The sequence below is a fragment of the Procambarus clarkii genome, chromosome 69, assembly GCF_040958095.1.
Source record: "Procambarus clarkii isolate CNS0578487 chromosome 69, FALCON_Pclarkii_2.0, whole genome shotgun sequence".
In the NCBI taxonomy this organism is placed as follows: Eukaryota; Metazoa; Arthropoda; class Malacostraca; order Decapoda; family Cambaridae; genus Procambarus; species Procambarus clarkii.
Genome location: NC_091218.1, coordinates 20,599,524 through 20,616,960, shown reverse-complemented (window position 1 = coordinate 20,616,960; position 17,437 = coordinate 20,599,524). Strand labels below are relative to the sequence as shown.

The following is a 17,437-nucleotide window of genomic DNA, read 5'->3' as shown; positions in this document are numbered from 1 at the left end:
AATATCTTTGACATAATAGAGATAAGATTTAAATCTAACAGTGTGTTTCAATAATAGGATTAAGGAAACACTCTTAACAAGACCAATTAGTAACTAAGAATGCTCTGGAAATTGTTGAGGATAATAAATGCTAAGTATTTAGGTGATTGTATTATCTTAAATATTACCTTAAACGTTAATAACAATATTCTACATCAGACTGGAATGGTTAAGAGTAAGGAAACACCTTAAACAAAATATAGGGCTATGTTAATAAATAATCAAATATATTATATTTCAGCCTCTTCTGTTACAATTAAAAATTACCATAAAAGTATTTCCTAAGGCAAATTCTTCCGTCACTTCAACCCCGTCCGCAGGTTGTTCGCGGGTTGTTCACTGTTGTTCACGGGTTGTTCACGGGCTGTTCTCTTATACTTGTTCCAGCAGCAGGTATGAAGAACGGCTTAAGGGGGCGATAGTTAGGGTTCATAAAAGTTGTTCTAGTGCAATGAAAATTTATTGACGTGTTACACGTGAAGAGCGCTGCAAGTGGTCCAAGTTTCAGCATCGCAGCCTAAATAGAGAGGGAGAAAAAAAAAAAAAACTTTTTTTAACCATTTTTTTACATGTTTTAAAGTTGATATAACAAATACAAATATCAACTGATATTATTTCTATGATACTCAGCTATCACAATACTATATAATAAAGGTTGTCTAGTGGCATTATTATCCCAAACCTATTTAGTGCAATAATACAAATTTTCAAAGTTCACCCAAAAAATTATGCAACAAAATGATGTTTATAAATATATATAAAATCAATAAATGATCTTAGGGGAAATATATAACTTGAGTTTTTAGAGGCACAGACTCTACATATAATGTGCAAGTTCCATGTAAATTGAATAATAAATAAAAAAGTTATTCAACCATATAGTTGCAAATTAGTTACCTGTAAAAAATGAAGGTCAAAGTTCAGCCACCTTTGGCTGAGGTTGATGAACTACCAATTTCAATCAAAATTACCACCCTTGTAGATTGGCATTCCTTCAGTAAGGTGTGTAAGTTCCATGAAGATTGCCTGATAAAAAAAAAAAAAAAAAATTATTAAAAAAAAAAAATTAAAAAAAAAAAAATAAAAAAAATTAAAAAAAAGACAGCAGCTTTATATTTACAATTATTTATGATATAGTATCAAGATATAAAACATAATACATACTAACCTAATATAATTGGTCTGAAATATGCAACATCTTGCAACATCAAGAGGGAGAACGTCTTGAGTTGCAGGTCTAAGATCTTGAGTGGCAGGTGCCGCAGGTGGTGTGGCAGGTGCCGCAGGTGGTGTGGCATGTGCAGCAGGAGGTGTGGCAGGTGCCACAGAGGTGTGGCAGGTGCCACAGGAGGTGTGGGTGCCTGGGTGTGAGGCGAGGTAGTGTGTTGTGGGGGCGGGAGGCTGCCCTCTCTCTTCACTCAAGGGAACTCTTGTTTTGCCTCAGTGTGGCTTTACGCTCCTTCTTTACTTGGCTAACGCGTAGAGCTCTTGCCTTTAGAGCTTTCTTCTTGTCCGATACTATATCCATTGTGCAGTATATGCAAGAAAATACGATCTGTGCGAGCGCGTCAGGCATGCGACCGCCGGCACAGACACTGAGAGGGTGACTAAGCCAGTAAATCGGATTATAGCCCCTCCCTCTCACAGAAGACAGTTGCCAGCGAGTGTGTTTATAATTTGTATATGCATAACAAGATATTCTCCACTCTATTGCGAAATACTAGACGCTTACAACGTATGACGCATCACCCTACGGCGCACCCGAGCCGCGAGGACCAGATTTCGGGCAATTGCGGCTGGAAAATTTGCTGTAATTACGTTATTTATTATCATAACATTAAACGGTTTGCACCACGGTGTTGCCAGAACGTTGTAGTATTTTTATAAATTTTTCGTGTTTGGCCGAATTTTTTCGGCCAAACAATGATAACGCCCTCTTAAGTAGGCCAATGAAATAAATAAATACTTAAGTCTAGATAGGTCCCAGTACCATCCTTCTGAAGCGGGTACTCCGCCAATGCGGGTACCCGCTCATAACAAGGTACCAGGAACTAGGGGCCAGATTCTCGAAGCAGTTACGCAAGCATTTACGAACCTGTACAACTTTTCTCAATCTTTGGCGGCTTTGTTTACAATTATTAAATAGTTAATGAGCTCCGAAGCACCAGGCGGCTGTTTATGACAATAACAGCAGTTGATTGGGAAGATTTCATGCTTGTAAACTGTATAGTAAATGTAACTAAAGCCGTCATAAATTGAGTTAAGATGTACACGTTCGTAAGTACTTGCGTAACTGTTTTCGTGAATCTGGCCCAAGAAGCCCAAAAATATGCTATTCACTGCAGTTTAAAAATGATTACCTGCCACATTATGTGTAATTAGCTCTAAAAAACATTGTCACTGGCAGGGGGCGGGACACTGCTGTCACTGTACGTCAGCCCAACGCTGACGCAACTGACAGCAGTGTAGAGAGTTATCGGGTGTCATGTAACAAGACAGCCACCTTACAAGTTGAACTGTTGGCTCAAAATACAACACTGCAATAGACAGCTCAATTATTTCCGACTCTCCAAATAATTTGCGATCAAAAAAGGTGTGTGTGCTTATCTGTGACGCCAGATATTGATGCATCTACATCAATATGATACAATTCTACATCAGATGTGGATGCATCTACATCTACAGATACTGATGCATCTCTCTCCCTCAAGTATTGAGAACCAGTGTCTCCTTCAGGTACTGTAGCGACTTCAACAGGTGTTAAATATTATATTCAGGCACCTGTAAGTAGGGTGTGTCAGGCACCTGTTCACTAAAATGTGCCTTGCACATCTCCCTACACCAGTGGTGGTGGTCCTTGAGGACCTGATACTTGAGTGTCAGTTGTTGATGTCGCTTCTGCTGCTCCTCCAGCAACTTTCTGCATCTTCTTTTCAGTCATTTTCTTATTCTCACGATAGTCCTTCGAGGCCACATTGTTCAGATCTTGTTTACGTCTTTCCTTCTCTTCACCGTCTGGCAAAATACTTTCTTGTGACTCTGTGGTGGTAACCTTTTCTAGTGGCGGTTCGCGCCCCGAGGACGGCTTCCAGGGCAGAGGAAGAGGAACGGAGAGGAGGTGTTCCTGCTGGGAGATTTGATGAATAGGGACTTGCTGTGGCCCCAGACAGAGCTCCAGGTGAATAAGCACTGTGCTCTGACTCTTGTGGGTAGACACTGTGTTGTTCCCTTGACATATCATCTTGTGAAAATAAACAACATTCAGAGGAGTCAGTAAAGCTGTTGAGAGTTGTTGAGGGATAGTGGAGAGCAGTTGGGTCGTGAGGCAGGAGTTGGGGTCCCTGGCTCAGCTGGTGGTCCTCCGTGGCTGGGGTTCTCAACACCTCGTTGGGGTCAACCATCCTCTGAAGGCACAGTAAGTCATTATACAACATGACACTAACAACTAATTAGTTCACAAGCTCATATATGTTACATATAATATACAACTAAGATACCAAATGAGTAATTTTTTATCTAAACGAGAAGTATCAGATAAAGGTCGGGTGGAGTTAATTAATTATCAAGTCAGAAAAATATAAAGTTTTCTGTAAAATCAAATTTTCGACAAAATAATAAACTTACGAGATAGTCGTTGTGTTGCCAGGTGGGTGACGGAGCTTCCCCCAGTCCCAGGTGGCTACTGGCGCCCCATCCTGACGCTGAGCCTTCAGGCACCAGCTGGCTCTGTCTCTCCCAGCTCGGTACTGATCCTTCAAGTGGCAGGTGGCTGTACTGGTTATATCCAAACTCTGATCCTTCAAGTGGCAGGTGGCTCTGGGCGCTGTATCCAGACGCTGATGCTTCTGGTGGTCCGTTGACACCGCCGGCGGCTCCCTCACCATCACAAAATAGTGGTATATCTGGCAGTGTCTCCAGGTAGAGGTTCAGGTCGAAGCTGCTGTTAGCGTCCAGACCCGAGGCTGAGCCTGGACAGATGGCGTTCAGGGCACTACGGATGTCCTCCATGTTGTACTGGGACGCCATGTTGTATTGGTCATCCATGTTGTATTGGGACGCCATGGTGTATTGGGACGCGGGTGGGCGTGGATTTGAACAATATACGCGTCACTTGCTGGAAGTCAGTAGAGTGGAACCTTTCTTGGCAGTGGAGGGGAAGAGGGTGAGCGAGCATGGCGCTTATCATGACTACCGGTGCGAGATTGATGGAGAGAACACGCTTCCCGCCAATATATATGTGTACGCGGGCCGCCCTACAACACGAGAACAACCAGTACCGCCCGACTTACGCTCCCGCTTGCCAACCCTGACAAACGTTTGTGGCGGCCGCCGTTCTGTCCCAGACTCGTTCCTGAAGTCGAGTTCAGGTGAGGCCGTTCGTCTCCCGCGGCTGACGCAATATTCTCACACATTCATAATCTTCCATCAATGTCAACTCTTTCAGGGCTTGGCCTGCGTCACGCTAGGGGTTCGGGGCGTGGACCGCGTCACCCGGGGGTCTGCGTAGACACCTGCTGGCGCTGTAACCAGCTCTTCCTGAATTTGTTATCTTCGAACAGACTCGTGCATTAGTGCATAACATGTTGCGCTCTTGTTGAGCGCCACGAACATTAATGTAAACGTTATCTCCAGTTGACCATCGAGTGTTCCGGCAAGGTCGTGCTCAAACGTATCAGCAAGTCATAGACATGCCTCCGTCGACAACCTGTTGGGGTCCTGAAGCTGGCCAACAACGTATACTTCAGTGTCTGCCTCGTCTCTGATCCGGTGTTTTACGTTATATTCTGAACACAAGTACCAGTTTTGTGGACCCTACTCTTTGAAGGTCTACTCAAGCGCTCGCCCACACTGAACCGTCCTCTCCACTTAACGTTATATTCATTCTCGGATCCGCATTATTTTTGTTTCATTTTATGCTTCTAATTCAGAATTGATTCATTTTATAATTGATCAGATCGGTTTTATTACCATAAATTAGTATTGCTTGTACAAATATCAAATGAGTTAAGCCTTTTCATTAAAATTGATATTTACAACCTTTTCTTATTTTAATACGCACAGATGTTTTAATTATTAGTCCTCGCTATATTCATGAACCGGTCAACGTACTTTTGACACTTGTTATAACAGGTACACATAATATACCCGCCACCCCTAGGCTAAGATAGTATACTCTTAATGTAACCATCCTGCAAGATGGGACATTTATCATCACAGCCTATAGTAGCTCTGAGAAACAACTCCGTTACAGTGAGAGTAGCCTCATAAGTGAGAGTACCCGTAGTCAGACTCGACCAATGTTGTGAATCCAGCAGACTTTTTTTTTTTTTTAGAGAGAGATTGATTGAGAGAGATTTTTTTTAGAGAGATTGAGAGCTTTATAGATAGTGACCCAAGTTATTATCAAAGGCACCAAACCGGGAAGGCTATACAGCACCATAAATGTGCGGGATAATCAGAGAGCGCTAAATATCACCAAGGATGCCAACACGAGAACAGAAACGCATAAAGCGAACGATATCAAAAGTATCCGAGATAGTGACCCAAGTGTTAATAATGTATGAATGAAGCATCGATAAGAGATGGTATACGAGTCACGTCAAACAGACCTACACTACAGTGGAAACTGTGCAACCCTTTCAACCACTAAGCAAGTGATCGTTTACCTAGCTTCCAAACCCGGTTTATCGATGAAAATTTCACAATAACCAATGAATTTCTATAAGACGATATTATTGCATACTAGATTGTTATATAGTTAGGTGTAGGTAGTTAGGTTCTCTTTGCAGTTAATCAACCCACCTTCATCAACAAGGGCCAAATGATTAATTCGGCCAAACCCCCCCCCCCCCCAAGTTTATGAATGAAAATATGTTTACACAAGACAACTGATGAAGTTTCAAAATTCCTCGAACAGTGCTTCACTGACGTCGTCTGCTCGAATGACTTAGTCTGAAAACAGCCTCCAACACGTCCTCGACTCCAAGTCTTACATCCCAGCCCGTCCTCCGAACGAAGACCCAAGAGCGATTCCGTGCACCTTCCAAAGCCCCTGTTCACGAATTGAAAACTTTACGCACGACTCGACTGATTTCGTTCACACACTTCCGGAACAAAGTACTTCACTGACTAATTTTGTTCGAACCACAACGCTGTAAATGCTTCACCCACGTGCTACAAATAATCGCCAACAGAACCTAAACACCTAACCTATATATATGCACAATATGCTATTATAATATTTATATTTGAGAATTCCGTTTTGAATGAACAGCATGTAAAAATTTATGAATGCGCCTGTAGGGTCAACCGCTGGATGTTATGAACTTTAGTCGAGGACGGGTTGCACAGGGTCTACGTTCGATTCCCAGAGGTGTTGGGTACCGTTACTTTACTCCCTCGTGACCCAGCTCCTTAATTGTCGTCCTATGAGTTCCAGAGTGTTATAGACTTTATGCCCGAATGCTTTCTGTAGACAATTACTTTTAATCATTGTTATAAGTACAAGTAGTTAAACAGTCTCATTCAGAGAGATTGCTCTCAGAGAGATTGCCGAAATAGAGGGAATACAGAGAACATATACGGCACGCATAGACGCAATAAAGCACCTAAATTATTGGGATCGTCTCAAAGCCCTCCAAATGTACTCACTAGAAAGAAGACGAGAGAGATATCAAATAATATACACCTGGAAGATACTGGAGGGCCAAGTACCAAATCTACACAGTAAAATAACAACGTACTGGAGTGAACGACATGGAAGAAAATGTAGAATAGAACCAATGAAGAGCAGAGGTGCCATAGGCACAATCAGAGAACACTGTATAAACATCAGAGGTCCGCGGTTGTTCAACGTCCTCCCAGCAAGCATAAGAAATATTGCCGGAACAACCGTGGACATTTTCAAGAGGAAACTAGATTTATTCCTCCAAGGAGTGCCGGACCAACCGGGCTGTGGTGGGTATGTGGGCCTGCGGGCCGCTCCAAGCAACAGCCTGGTGGACCAAACTCTCACAAGTCGAGCCTGGCCTCGGGCCGGGCTTGGGGAGTAGACGAACTCCCAGAACCCCATCAACCAGGTAACCAGTCTGGAAGATCAGACGTACCACAGAGCATCCACCACGGTATAGGGTCACATAAAAACGTAGGACATTGAATAAAATTTAATTTCGTAAATAATAAAATCGCAGAAGCGAGTTTGAGAAGTCAACGTTTAAACTAAAAAAAAAAAAAAAAAAAGTTAAAAATCCATAAGAAAAATTTCGCTCAATTATTTACATGGAAATTCACCTATTACGTCAAGGGCGAATTAAAATGAGCTAAAATTACAGTGGAACAATGAAACTATAGCCGTAGTGAATACTAGGCTAGGTCACCATATTAAACTGGTTGTACTAACCTTGCGGCAAATACTAACCTAGCTCCATGCAAGTTAAAAAAATAAGCCAGCATTGTACATCCATTTGGTAATCTTTCAGTCAAACGGATTATTTAAAATTTTCCTGCACCACCTGAAGTGTTTCCAGATGTCTGGCATGTCAGGTCGCCCAAGAGGATGCGTCACCTCCGGCATGGGCCGCCTCAATGAATCCTTCATTAATTTATCCAGAACTCTGGGATCATTATCGACAGAGTTATCCTCTACTGGCACTTCATAGCTCCACCCTCGTTGACGCTTTGTTATGTTGTTCACGGGCGATCGTTTTCTGGACACTTTCTCTTTCCTTGGGTTTATGCGCGGGTCAGGGAAATTAGCTTCCAATTGAGCTGTTGAACCATGCCGAGCATATTGCTCATCTAAGAATTCGTAATAGAATGAGCAGCTGCGCCTTCGCCGGGGGCGACTTCTGTCGGTAAAAACGCCCAAGTTAGACATCGACCGTACCGTCTCTTCGTCGAACTCGAAGTTCATAATAGCCATCATTATATCATCGTTCCTAGTTATACTGTGGGAGTCTGTGAACGTTATCGGCCTATCACCGGGCCATGTTACACCGCTGGAGTTCGTGGACGACGTCGGCCTATCACTGGGCCCTGTTACACCGCTGGAGTTCGTGGACGACGTCGGCCTATCACCGGGCCATGTTATAGCGTTGAAGTTCGTGGACGACATCTGCCTATCACTGGGCCATGTTCTAGCGTTGGAGTTCCTGGACGACGTCGGCTTATCACTGGGCCATGTTATAGCGTTGGAGTTCGTAGACGACGTCGGCCTATCACTGGGCCATGTTATAGCGTTGGAGTTCGTGGACGACGTCGGCCTATCACTGGGCCATGTTATAGCGTTGGAGTTCGTGGACGACGTCGGCCTATCACTGGGCCATGTTATAGCGTTGGAGTTCGTGGACGACGTCGGCCTATCACTGGGCCATGTTATAGCGTTGGAGTTCGTGGACGACGTCGGCCTATCACTGGGCCATGTTATAGCGTTGGAGTTCGTGGACGACGTCGGCCTATCACCGGGCCGTGGTATAGCGTTGGAGTCCGTGGACGACATAGGCCAATCAACGGGCCATGATAGAGCGTTGAAGTCCATGGACAACATCTGGCCGTCTTCTGACCACCACATGTCATCGCCAACTTGGGAGCCCGTAGCAGGCATCAGCCTCTCGTTGAACCACGCCATCTGAAAATAACATACCAAACCAGTTAACAATATTCACATACGGACTTCATCCTGCCCACTTTAAAATTTCTAAAAGCAATTTAACCTTGGTATATAATTTATGAATTTGAAGCCTTTACTAATTTTGTATCTTTCATATATCAAATGAAAGTTCCGATTACGCAACGTTCATATTAAAGAGAACCCCAAATCAGAAAAACTATATCTACGATACAGTTAGGTATCAATGCAAATTAGTTTGTAATCCGTTTATTAAAAAAATAATAACTCAAGATTGAACTTTTGAATTAGTCCCGTTTTCTACAAAAATAACCACAACTTAGCGGCGATAAACAAGTTTCAGCGACTTGATGCCTATATTTAATATTACTAGACTTCCGTGTGCGATTTATTGTAGAATTTTATTGTGTATAAATTAACGTATTTCTTTGAGTCCATCCGACAGACTTGAAACCGAGTCTCTTCACATTTACCCGCAGCACGGTCACGGGTCTCCGTACACTCTAGTATGTTGTTGTTATAGATTAAGCTACTCTGAACAAGTTCCAAGTAGCACGGGCTATGGTGAACCTGTAGTGAACTTACCTAGCACAGGAGCGGTGCACTCTAGTAAACAGCGAGGTGTATTTATAGTTAACCGCAAAGTCCGCAGGTATGACCACTGCAAGTGACCTCCCACTACTGACCTCCCCCGCCCCGCTCCTGTGCCAGGTAAGTTACGGGCTCATCATAGCCCGTGCTACTTGGAACCTGTTCCCTGTAACCGCTGAGGCACCGCAGTGGTGCGCCAAGTATGAGGTAGTGAGGCTGTTAACACTAGTCAACCTGCCACTTAACCAGTTAATATATCTGCGCTACGCTAAGTCCACTACGGGCTCACCATAGCCCGTGCTACTTAGAACTATTTGTTCCAAGTAAAAATGCGTTCAAATCGAATTAAAAATATTTATTTGATCTATAAAGAGTGTGTCATTAAATATTCCCCAATTGCATTTTCAGCATATATTTAACACTAGGCATTAATTGCGATTCGAACCGACTCGTCGGGCCGATCCGTCCTCAGACAAAGTTCATTCCATCCAGCGGTCGACCCCAAAGACACATTCATCAATTTTAACATGCTGTTCATTTAAAATAGGGATTTTCTCAAGTTAATATTATAATACCATATTGCACATATAGGGATAGGTTAGGTGTTTACGTTCTGCTGGCGATTATTTGTATTTGTAGTACGTACATTAGTACGTAGTACGTACATTAGTACGTAGTACGTACATTACATTACATTACATTACAAATACATTACAATGTATTTGTACGTACGTACGTACAACCAGCGTTGTGGTTCGAAGAAAATTCGTCAGTGAAGCACTTGTTCCGGAAGTGTTCGGACGTCATCAGTTGTGTGTCGTGTGTAAACCGTTTTCCATTCATAAACAGGGGGGTTTGGTGGATGGATGGAATGGACTTTGGCCTTTGTTTATGAGGACGGGCTGCAGAATTCAACCTCACTGGATCGCCGAGTCATTTCGTTCTTAAGACCACTTTTATTGAGCCCATCTCGATCTATAAGTGGCTAAATGTTCGTCAGTCCAGTCTCAAAAACCCATTTGTGCAACCCGCAGCCCGTCCTCTAAACAAAGACCCAAGAGTGATTCCATGCACCCGCCACACCCCCTGTTTATGAATGAACAACAGTTTACACACGACTCACAACTGAAGACGTTCGAACACTTCCGGAACAAGTGCTTCACTGACAGATTTTGTTCGAACCACAACGCTGTAAATGCTTCAACCACGTACTTCAAATATAAATAATCGTCAACAGAACCTAAATACCTAACCTATGTCCATATATGCACAATATGCTAATATAATATAATATTAATTTATATTTGAGAACATTCCCGTTTTGAATGAACAACATGTAAAAATTTATGAATGCGTCTGTGGGGTCGATCGCTGAATGGAATGGACTTGAGTCATGGACGGGTTGACAACCCGTCCTCAAGCTGTGCTCGTCCATACTGCACCCGGCCCCCAAAGACGCATTCGTCAATTTGAATGTACCGTGAATTCAAAATTTGTATTTTCTTATATATAAATTAATATTACATAGTGTATTATTAAACCTAAATTGGATTAAGTTATGTGTTTAGGTTCTTTTGGTAATTATTTTGTATTTGTACCCTGCAAACACAACGTAAAGGTCCATATGATTCCCTTGTGACAACTTTATTACAAGTTGTTACATCTTGTTATAATGCTTTTATGAAGTATTAGAACGTTGTTACAACGTGCTATATTGGTTGTTACAAATGTTAGGTGATAAACCTTGTTCAAACGTTGTAGCAACGCCGTAAAATCGTCGTGTGTTTGGCGGGTAGTAAGTGGATGAAGAAATAACAATTAACAACCCATCCTCGACTCAAGTCCATTACATTCAGCGGTCAACCCCATAGACGCATTCATAAATTTTAACATGCTGTTCATTCAAAACGGGAATTTTCTAAAGTATAAATTAATATTATAATATATTAACATATTGTGTATATATAGGCATAGGATAGGTTAGGTCAGGTGTTTAGGTTCTGTTGGCGATTATTTGTATTTGTAGTACGTGGGTGAAGCATTTATAGCGTTGTGGTTCGAACGAAATTCGTCAGTGAAGCACTTGTTCCGGATATGTTCGAACGTCAGCAGTTGTGAGTCGTGTGTAAACCGCTTTTCATTCATAAACAGGGGGTTTGGCGGGTGCATGGAATCACTTTTGGATCTTTGTTTGGAGGACGGGCTGCAATTAACTGAGGTGCGATTCGAACAGAGGTCGACACCAAATCACTGTTCGAACGCCATCTGTTGTGAGTCGTGTGGTTATCTTGAGGTTATCTTGAGATGATTTCGGGGCTTTTTAGTGTCCCCGCGGCCCGGTCCTTGACCAGGCCTCCACCCCCAGGAAGCAGCCCGTGACAGCTGACTAACACCCAGGTACCTATTTTACTGCTAGGTAACAGGGGCATAGGATGAAAGAAACTCTGCCCATTGTTTCTCGCCGGCGCCTGGGATCGAACCCAGGACCACAGGATCACAAGTCCAGCGTGCTGTCCACTCGGCCGACCGGCTCCCTAGTGTGTGTATAAAGTGTTTTTCATTTATAAACAGTGAAATTTGCATCTGGACTAACGAGCATTTTGCTTTTGTTTATGACGAAGGAACAAAGATAGAGGTAACTAGGTATATAGAGGTGACCAGGTAGTCTAGTTCATTTATTATGCAGCTCTCAGCCATCCTGTGGGCGGTAGTACAAAATATTACAAAGGCACATAAAGGACTTAGGGGAATAAACCCCAAAATTCGATTAGCTTTAAAAGTTACAGCACTGATGAGCTACTTAGAAGGTTTGTTAACGTATATAAAAACAACCTTAAAGTATCTTTACATTTTGTCAAGCTAACATAACCGTGACCTCAATGGGTTCTAAACATATTGAGATTGTGGTAATAGAACAAGTCACAGGTTATGTACACCTGGGAGGATTAGTCACATATAGACACTAACTGGGTATAATGGGTTGTTGGGGGAAGAGATTGGGTGCTATGTGCTGCAATGTTGTCATTTGTGTACTATTTTCCTGTGTTTGTAATTATTGAAATTGAAATAAGTTTATTGAGGTAAAATACACACAAAGGGATGAGGTAGCTCAAGCTATTCTCACCCCGTTCAGTACATCGTGTTAATACATACATAGACACACATCACAAACAATAAACATATTACCAAACATAATATGTAATTATTAACATGTAATTATTATTAACATGTAATTATTGTGTTTGTCATTGTTATTGTTGTCGGCCCTTCAGGCCGTGTTTTGTACTTAGACCTTTTGTTATTTTGTGTTTGTAATTGTGTGCTCTACTTGTTTTGTTCGTTTGTTATCTGTTTTGTTTTAGATTTAGCTACTCAGAACGAAGTGTCTATGTAGCACGGGCTATGGTGAGCCCGTAATAGTGAGCCAAGTAAACTGCTGGGGAACGTATATATGGCGGCTGTAAAGTGTGGCCCTGGCCAGGGGAGGCTTTTAAGTGTGGTCCTGGCCAGGGGGGGGGGGTCTTAAGTGTGGTCCTGACCAGGGGAGGCTCTTAAGTGTGGTCCTGACCAGGGGAGCCTCTTAAGTGTGGTCCTGGCCAGGGGAGGCTCTTAAGTGTGGCCCTGGCCAGGGGAGCCTCTTAAGTGTGGCCCCTGGCCAGCTCGGTAGAGTGATAGTGTGGCCTTGAGTAGTGGCCGAGGGCAGACCAACGGTCTGGTCTCTGAGACCACTCTTAAATCCTCTGGGCCCCAAGAGTTAAGTTAGAGCCCTTAAGGGCAGGTCTTCTGGTAGCCAATAGGTGCCAGCGCGGAGACCATTACCCTAACGGCCTGACGGCTTAGTGGACAGCGCTAGGGATTCGTAATCCTAAGGTTCCGGGTTCGATCCCCGGCGGAGGCGGAAACAAATGGGCAGTTTCTTTCAACCTGATGCACCTGTTCACCTACCAGTAAACAGGTACCTGGAAGTTAGACAACTGGTTCCTGGGGGTGTGTAACAAAAAGGAGGTCTGGTCGAGGACCGGGCCACGGGGACGCTAAGCCCCGAAATCATCTCAAGATCAGCATAGCGGGTCCTAGGGATATTATTATTAATATATTTATTTACAACAAATTAATTACAATTTTGCCTATAACAGTGTACATATAACAGATCATGACTGAACATATAACAGTTTCCGTAGGTTGTACAGGTATATCAGGGATAAGTTTATGCATAAGTATATACAAGAGCATAGGGCTTAGGACACCACCTTGAGGTGTGCCTAGTTCGAATGTCTCTGTTCTTGTACTTTTAACTCCTTTAAATAGGACACTAGCACGCCTGTTGGCTAGGTAGCTCTTTATCCAACTCAGAAGATTACCTTTGATTCCAAATTCAGCAAGTTGCTCGAATATTATTTCACCATTCGCTACATCGAAAGCTGACTTTAGGTCAATAAAGGCTGCCTGTGTCCCATCCTGGGAGTGTACAAAATATTCAGCAAAGCATGTTTGTGTGCTACACTTGGGCATAAACCCATATAGGCTAGGAGACAACTTTTCTTCGACCTGAAACATAGCACGATTGAGAACAATTCTCTCCAAGACTTTACACATGCAAGATGTAATGGGAAATGGGTCTGATTTTGTTATAGTTAGGTTTAGGAATTGGTACTATGAGACTTAGTGTCCATTTCTTTGGCAAGATACCTTGTGAGAGGCTCATTTGATAGAGGTCAAGCAGAGGGTGGCTAGGGACATCATTCAGTAATCTCAAGGTGTTATAAGTTATACCATCCTCACCAGGGGCAGTTTGCTTAGGTTTCCCTAATGCTGATGTTAATTCAAAATAAGTTATAACAAACTGATCCGTTAAATCTGGTGAGGAACGTGCTGTTTCAATATTAAAGTTTCTGTTAATGTTGGTATTATTTATATGCTGCTGAATATCTGGGGGTAAGGAAGACATTTGTGAGACACTAGACCATTGAGCTAGGAGCATGTCAGCATATTCTGCAGGAGTATGATGAAGCTGAACTGGGGCTGAAGGGTTTGGTAATGTTTTTAATTTTGTTCCACATTTCCGACAATGTTGTAGTTCTATTGATACCTTGTAGGAATTGTTCCCAACATGTGTCCTTAACTTGACCCTTAAGCTCGTGAAAATCTCTGTTGGCATTGAGGAATGCAAGTAAATTGTCAGCTGTTTTGTCTCGTTTATAACAGCAGCTGAAGCACTTTAGCTCGCTCTGCAATAATAATAGGATCCTCTGTCCATGAGGAAGAACGAGTGTTCTTTTTTTCCTTAATTTAAATTTAACCCAGGTATCATAATAACTGGTAATGATACTGACAAGATCATTGTAAAAGTGGTCCACTGATACAGGTGTATACCCAGTGTACCACTTGCGTATATAAGCCTTAAAGTGCGGTTTAAGATTGTCTGGAATGTTAATTTTAACTCTAGGATGAGGATTGGACGTAATATCCGCTACATTGTATTCACAATATATTGCAAAATGATCACTTACTAGCTCTGGGTTGAGTTTAACGTTGACGTTATTATCTGCTAGGCTGTACCCAATCACATAATCCAGCCTACCTCCCAATAAATGGGTCTGTTTATCAGTATCATACACAGTAATATTATGATCAGTAAGGTATTTCAAGAAGACCCTTCCATTATTGTTACACTGACCATCACCAAGAGCAGTGTGACGAGCATTAAAGTCACCCATACATAACATAGCTGTGTTACCTGTAGGTGTCGGTACCAGGTCTTCATTAGATAGTCCAAAGTTATCGTGCATATATTTTATACAGTAGGAAATGGCTATTTGCAGTTTGCAATTTAAACTTTTTATAATGTATACTGTCACTCTTGTGATTTTTGATTAAACAAACTCCTAGGGTTAGAACACTGAGAGGAACTTGGAGACGTTGAGGCAATATGCTCAGGTAGCGGGAAGAGCGCGCGGGTGGTGCCAGACATCTCAAGAGACCTCTGGGTATGTGGGTGTGGGCGGCGACGGTTACTGTAGTTGGGAGACGAACCCCCGTCCACTGCTCCACCACTCGAAGTGTCGCAAGAACTTCCCTCGACCCCTCTGCTGCTCAATAATTCACCCCATACACTACATGGGTCCTGAAAGACGAATAAATGTATATAACTTTGGTACCTATGAAGGCTATTATGTGTGTTAACTTTGGTACCTATGAAGGCTATTATGTGTGTTAACTTTGGTACCTATGAAGGCTATTATGTGTGTTAACTTTGGTACCTATGAAGGCTATTATGTGTGTTAACTTTGGTACCTATGAAGGCTATTATGTGTGTTAACTTTGGTACCTATGAAGGCTATTATGTGTGTTAACTTTGGTACCTATGAAAGCTATGTGTGTTATACTCAACCAACTTAAATGTTTATTTGCAGGATGTAGGAAAGGAAATGAAACTATTAAGGGGAAAGTACCCAGCCATGACGACTATATACATCAACTATATACAGACACACATGAGTCAGAGATGTCAGAAATAACTTCTCCAGTTTAAGTCATTATAATTAGTAAGAACTGGATGAAGTGGTCGAGGCCAATTCGATACACAGTTTTAAGTGTAAACAAGAAGAACGAGTGAAAAAGGTAAAAGAATTGAACTGTTGATATCCAAAGGTTAAGACTGGGTGTGTTGGTAAATGAATTTCATACGTGCTATATTTTATGACGTCACGTGTGCGGGGGGAGAAGTGTGGGTAGCGGTGGACGCACATCTGACGGCCCGGGGAAAGCCCCTCTCCACACACGTGACATCATACATTATCACATGTATGAAACTTACTCATCTACACATTGGGTCTAACCCATAGTATTCCCATTATATGAACAAGTCGTTCACTTTCTGGTTTGATCGAATTGTTGAGCACTCTAACGAGGTCATTACCGCCTTATAATTTATTTATTTCCTTATAATTTATTTAATTTACAAATATATACTTATTCAAAAAAGTGTACGTTTAAAACTAAATTATAGAAGGTATAACTAAAACAGATATATATAAATCACATTCCTAACTTATCATAGACCTAAATAAGTAACCTTAGATCCAATATATCATACATATGTGCTATACTAAGCCTTCACAAAATTAGGCTTGGTTGTCTTTGTTCCCGGGTCCATAACAAGATTAATAGTGCCAAAAAAAACGGATTTTGTTTGAGGTCTATATTTGTACTCTCCGCTCATAGCTAAAATACATATATATAGTGTAATTTTCAGATGGGAGTGCTTAATTCCTTACACCTTGTATTTGTTTAATTCCACTTGGGCTTAAATCATGTAATAAATCATGAACAATTGTAGAATATGTTACCTGGGGGTGCCAGGAGCGTGCCAGCATCATGTCCAGCAGGAGAGTGGAAGGCGCCGGCACCACCTCGCTATCTGGCAACACTTCATTCATCAGCTGGTTAATGCCACAGTAGCCTAGATCTTGACCAAGGGGGACCTCTCCCACCTCGACTTGACTGAGGTTGACCTCTACCTCGTCTTGGTGATGGTCATTCCGTCTGCGGGTGACACTGTCACTGGGTGTTGCCCTCCCATGGCTCATGGCTCACCAAGTGCCAAAGTTCCTCTATCACCGAGATATATATATTTTTTCAAAATCTATATTTCAGTTTTTTCTTAAACATCACAAATGTTTAAGTCTGTCTCTCTTCAGACTTTCAGTTTCTATAGTATAAATAAATAAAAAGCCTCTTGTCAGCTGGTGTGTAAACACACGTGCGTGCGAGAGCTGCCAGCAGCGTACTGAGACATGCACTCCGCTCACCCGCCAAGTCGCGACTGCTGGTGAGAGGGTTGCCGGGTGCGTCTATATACTTGGTAACTATTATTATCACCAGTTGCGTCACGTTTGACTTCATCCTCTGTCCGCTTTATCACTCTCAGGTGCCTTTGTGATCAAATATTGCCATCCTGAGTGATATTTAGCGCCTTTTGAATATCCCTTGATACAGACGGTGATACGGGTCCCAGTTTGGTGCCAGCTTTTCATAATTACCGCCATTAGGATCTTCATATCGGACACTTAATCTCGCCTTATGTCATACTTAATCTCCCTCTTATGTCTATGCAGAAAAATATAGATTTAGTGTGGAAGTGATCAGCTATATTTTGATGAAAATATTATTCATTACTGG

General features: G+C 42.3%; 1 protein-coding gene across 3 annotated transcripts; it reads right to left on the bottom strand.

Moving 5' to 3' along the window:
- Nucleotides 1–477: 477 nt before the first annotated feature.
- LOC123772087 (podocalyxin) lies at nucleotides 478–17,096 on the bottom strand. Of its 3 annotated transcripts, XM_069311178.1 has the most exons (6): nucleotides 16,606–17,096; nucleotides 14,994–15,380; nucleotides 3,664–8,665; nucleotides 1,208–3,443; nucleotides 937–1,065; nucleotides 478–556 (listed from the first exon to the last, which is right to left on the bottom strand). In XM_069311178.1, exons 2-3 carry the CDS (start codon nucleotides 15,018–15,020, stop codon nucleotides 7,514–7,516), a joined length of 1,179 nt encoding a protein of 392 aa, XP_069167279.1. In that variant the 5' UTR covers nucleotides 15,021–15,380; nucleotides 16,606–17,096; the 3' UTR covers nucleotides 478–556; nucleotides 937–1,065; nucleotides 1,208–3,443; nucleotides 3,664–7,513. The 3 variants fall into 3 exon arrangements, with proteins under 3 accessions (XP_069167279.1, XP_069167280.1, XP_069167281.1); XM_069311179.1 differs by lacking the exons at nucleotides 14,994–15,380; nucleotides 16,606–17,096 and adding an exon at nucleotides 9,251–9,407; XM_069311180.1 differs by lacking the exons at nucleotides 14,994–15,380; nucleotides 16,606–17,096 and having other exon boundaries at nucleotides 3,664–5,097.
- Between the last annotated feature and the right edge of the window lie 341 nt (nucleotides 17,097–17,437).

Coding starts and splice junctions, on each gene's coding strand:
- LOC123772087 (XM_069311178.1), bottom strand. CDS start 15,020: ATGAAGACCTGGTACCGACACCTACAG. Junction 8,666..14,993: donor CCTGGTACCGACACCTACAG/GTAACACAGCTA, acceptor TGTTATTTTCAG/ATGGCGTGGTTCAACGAGAG.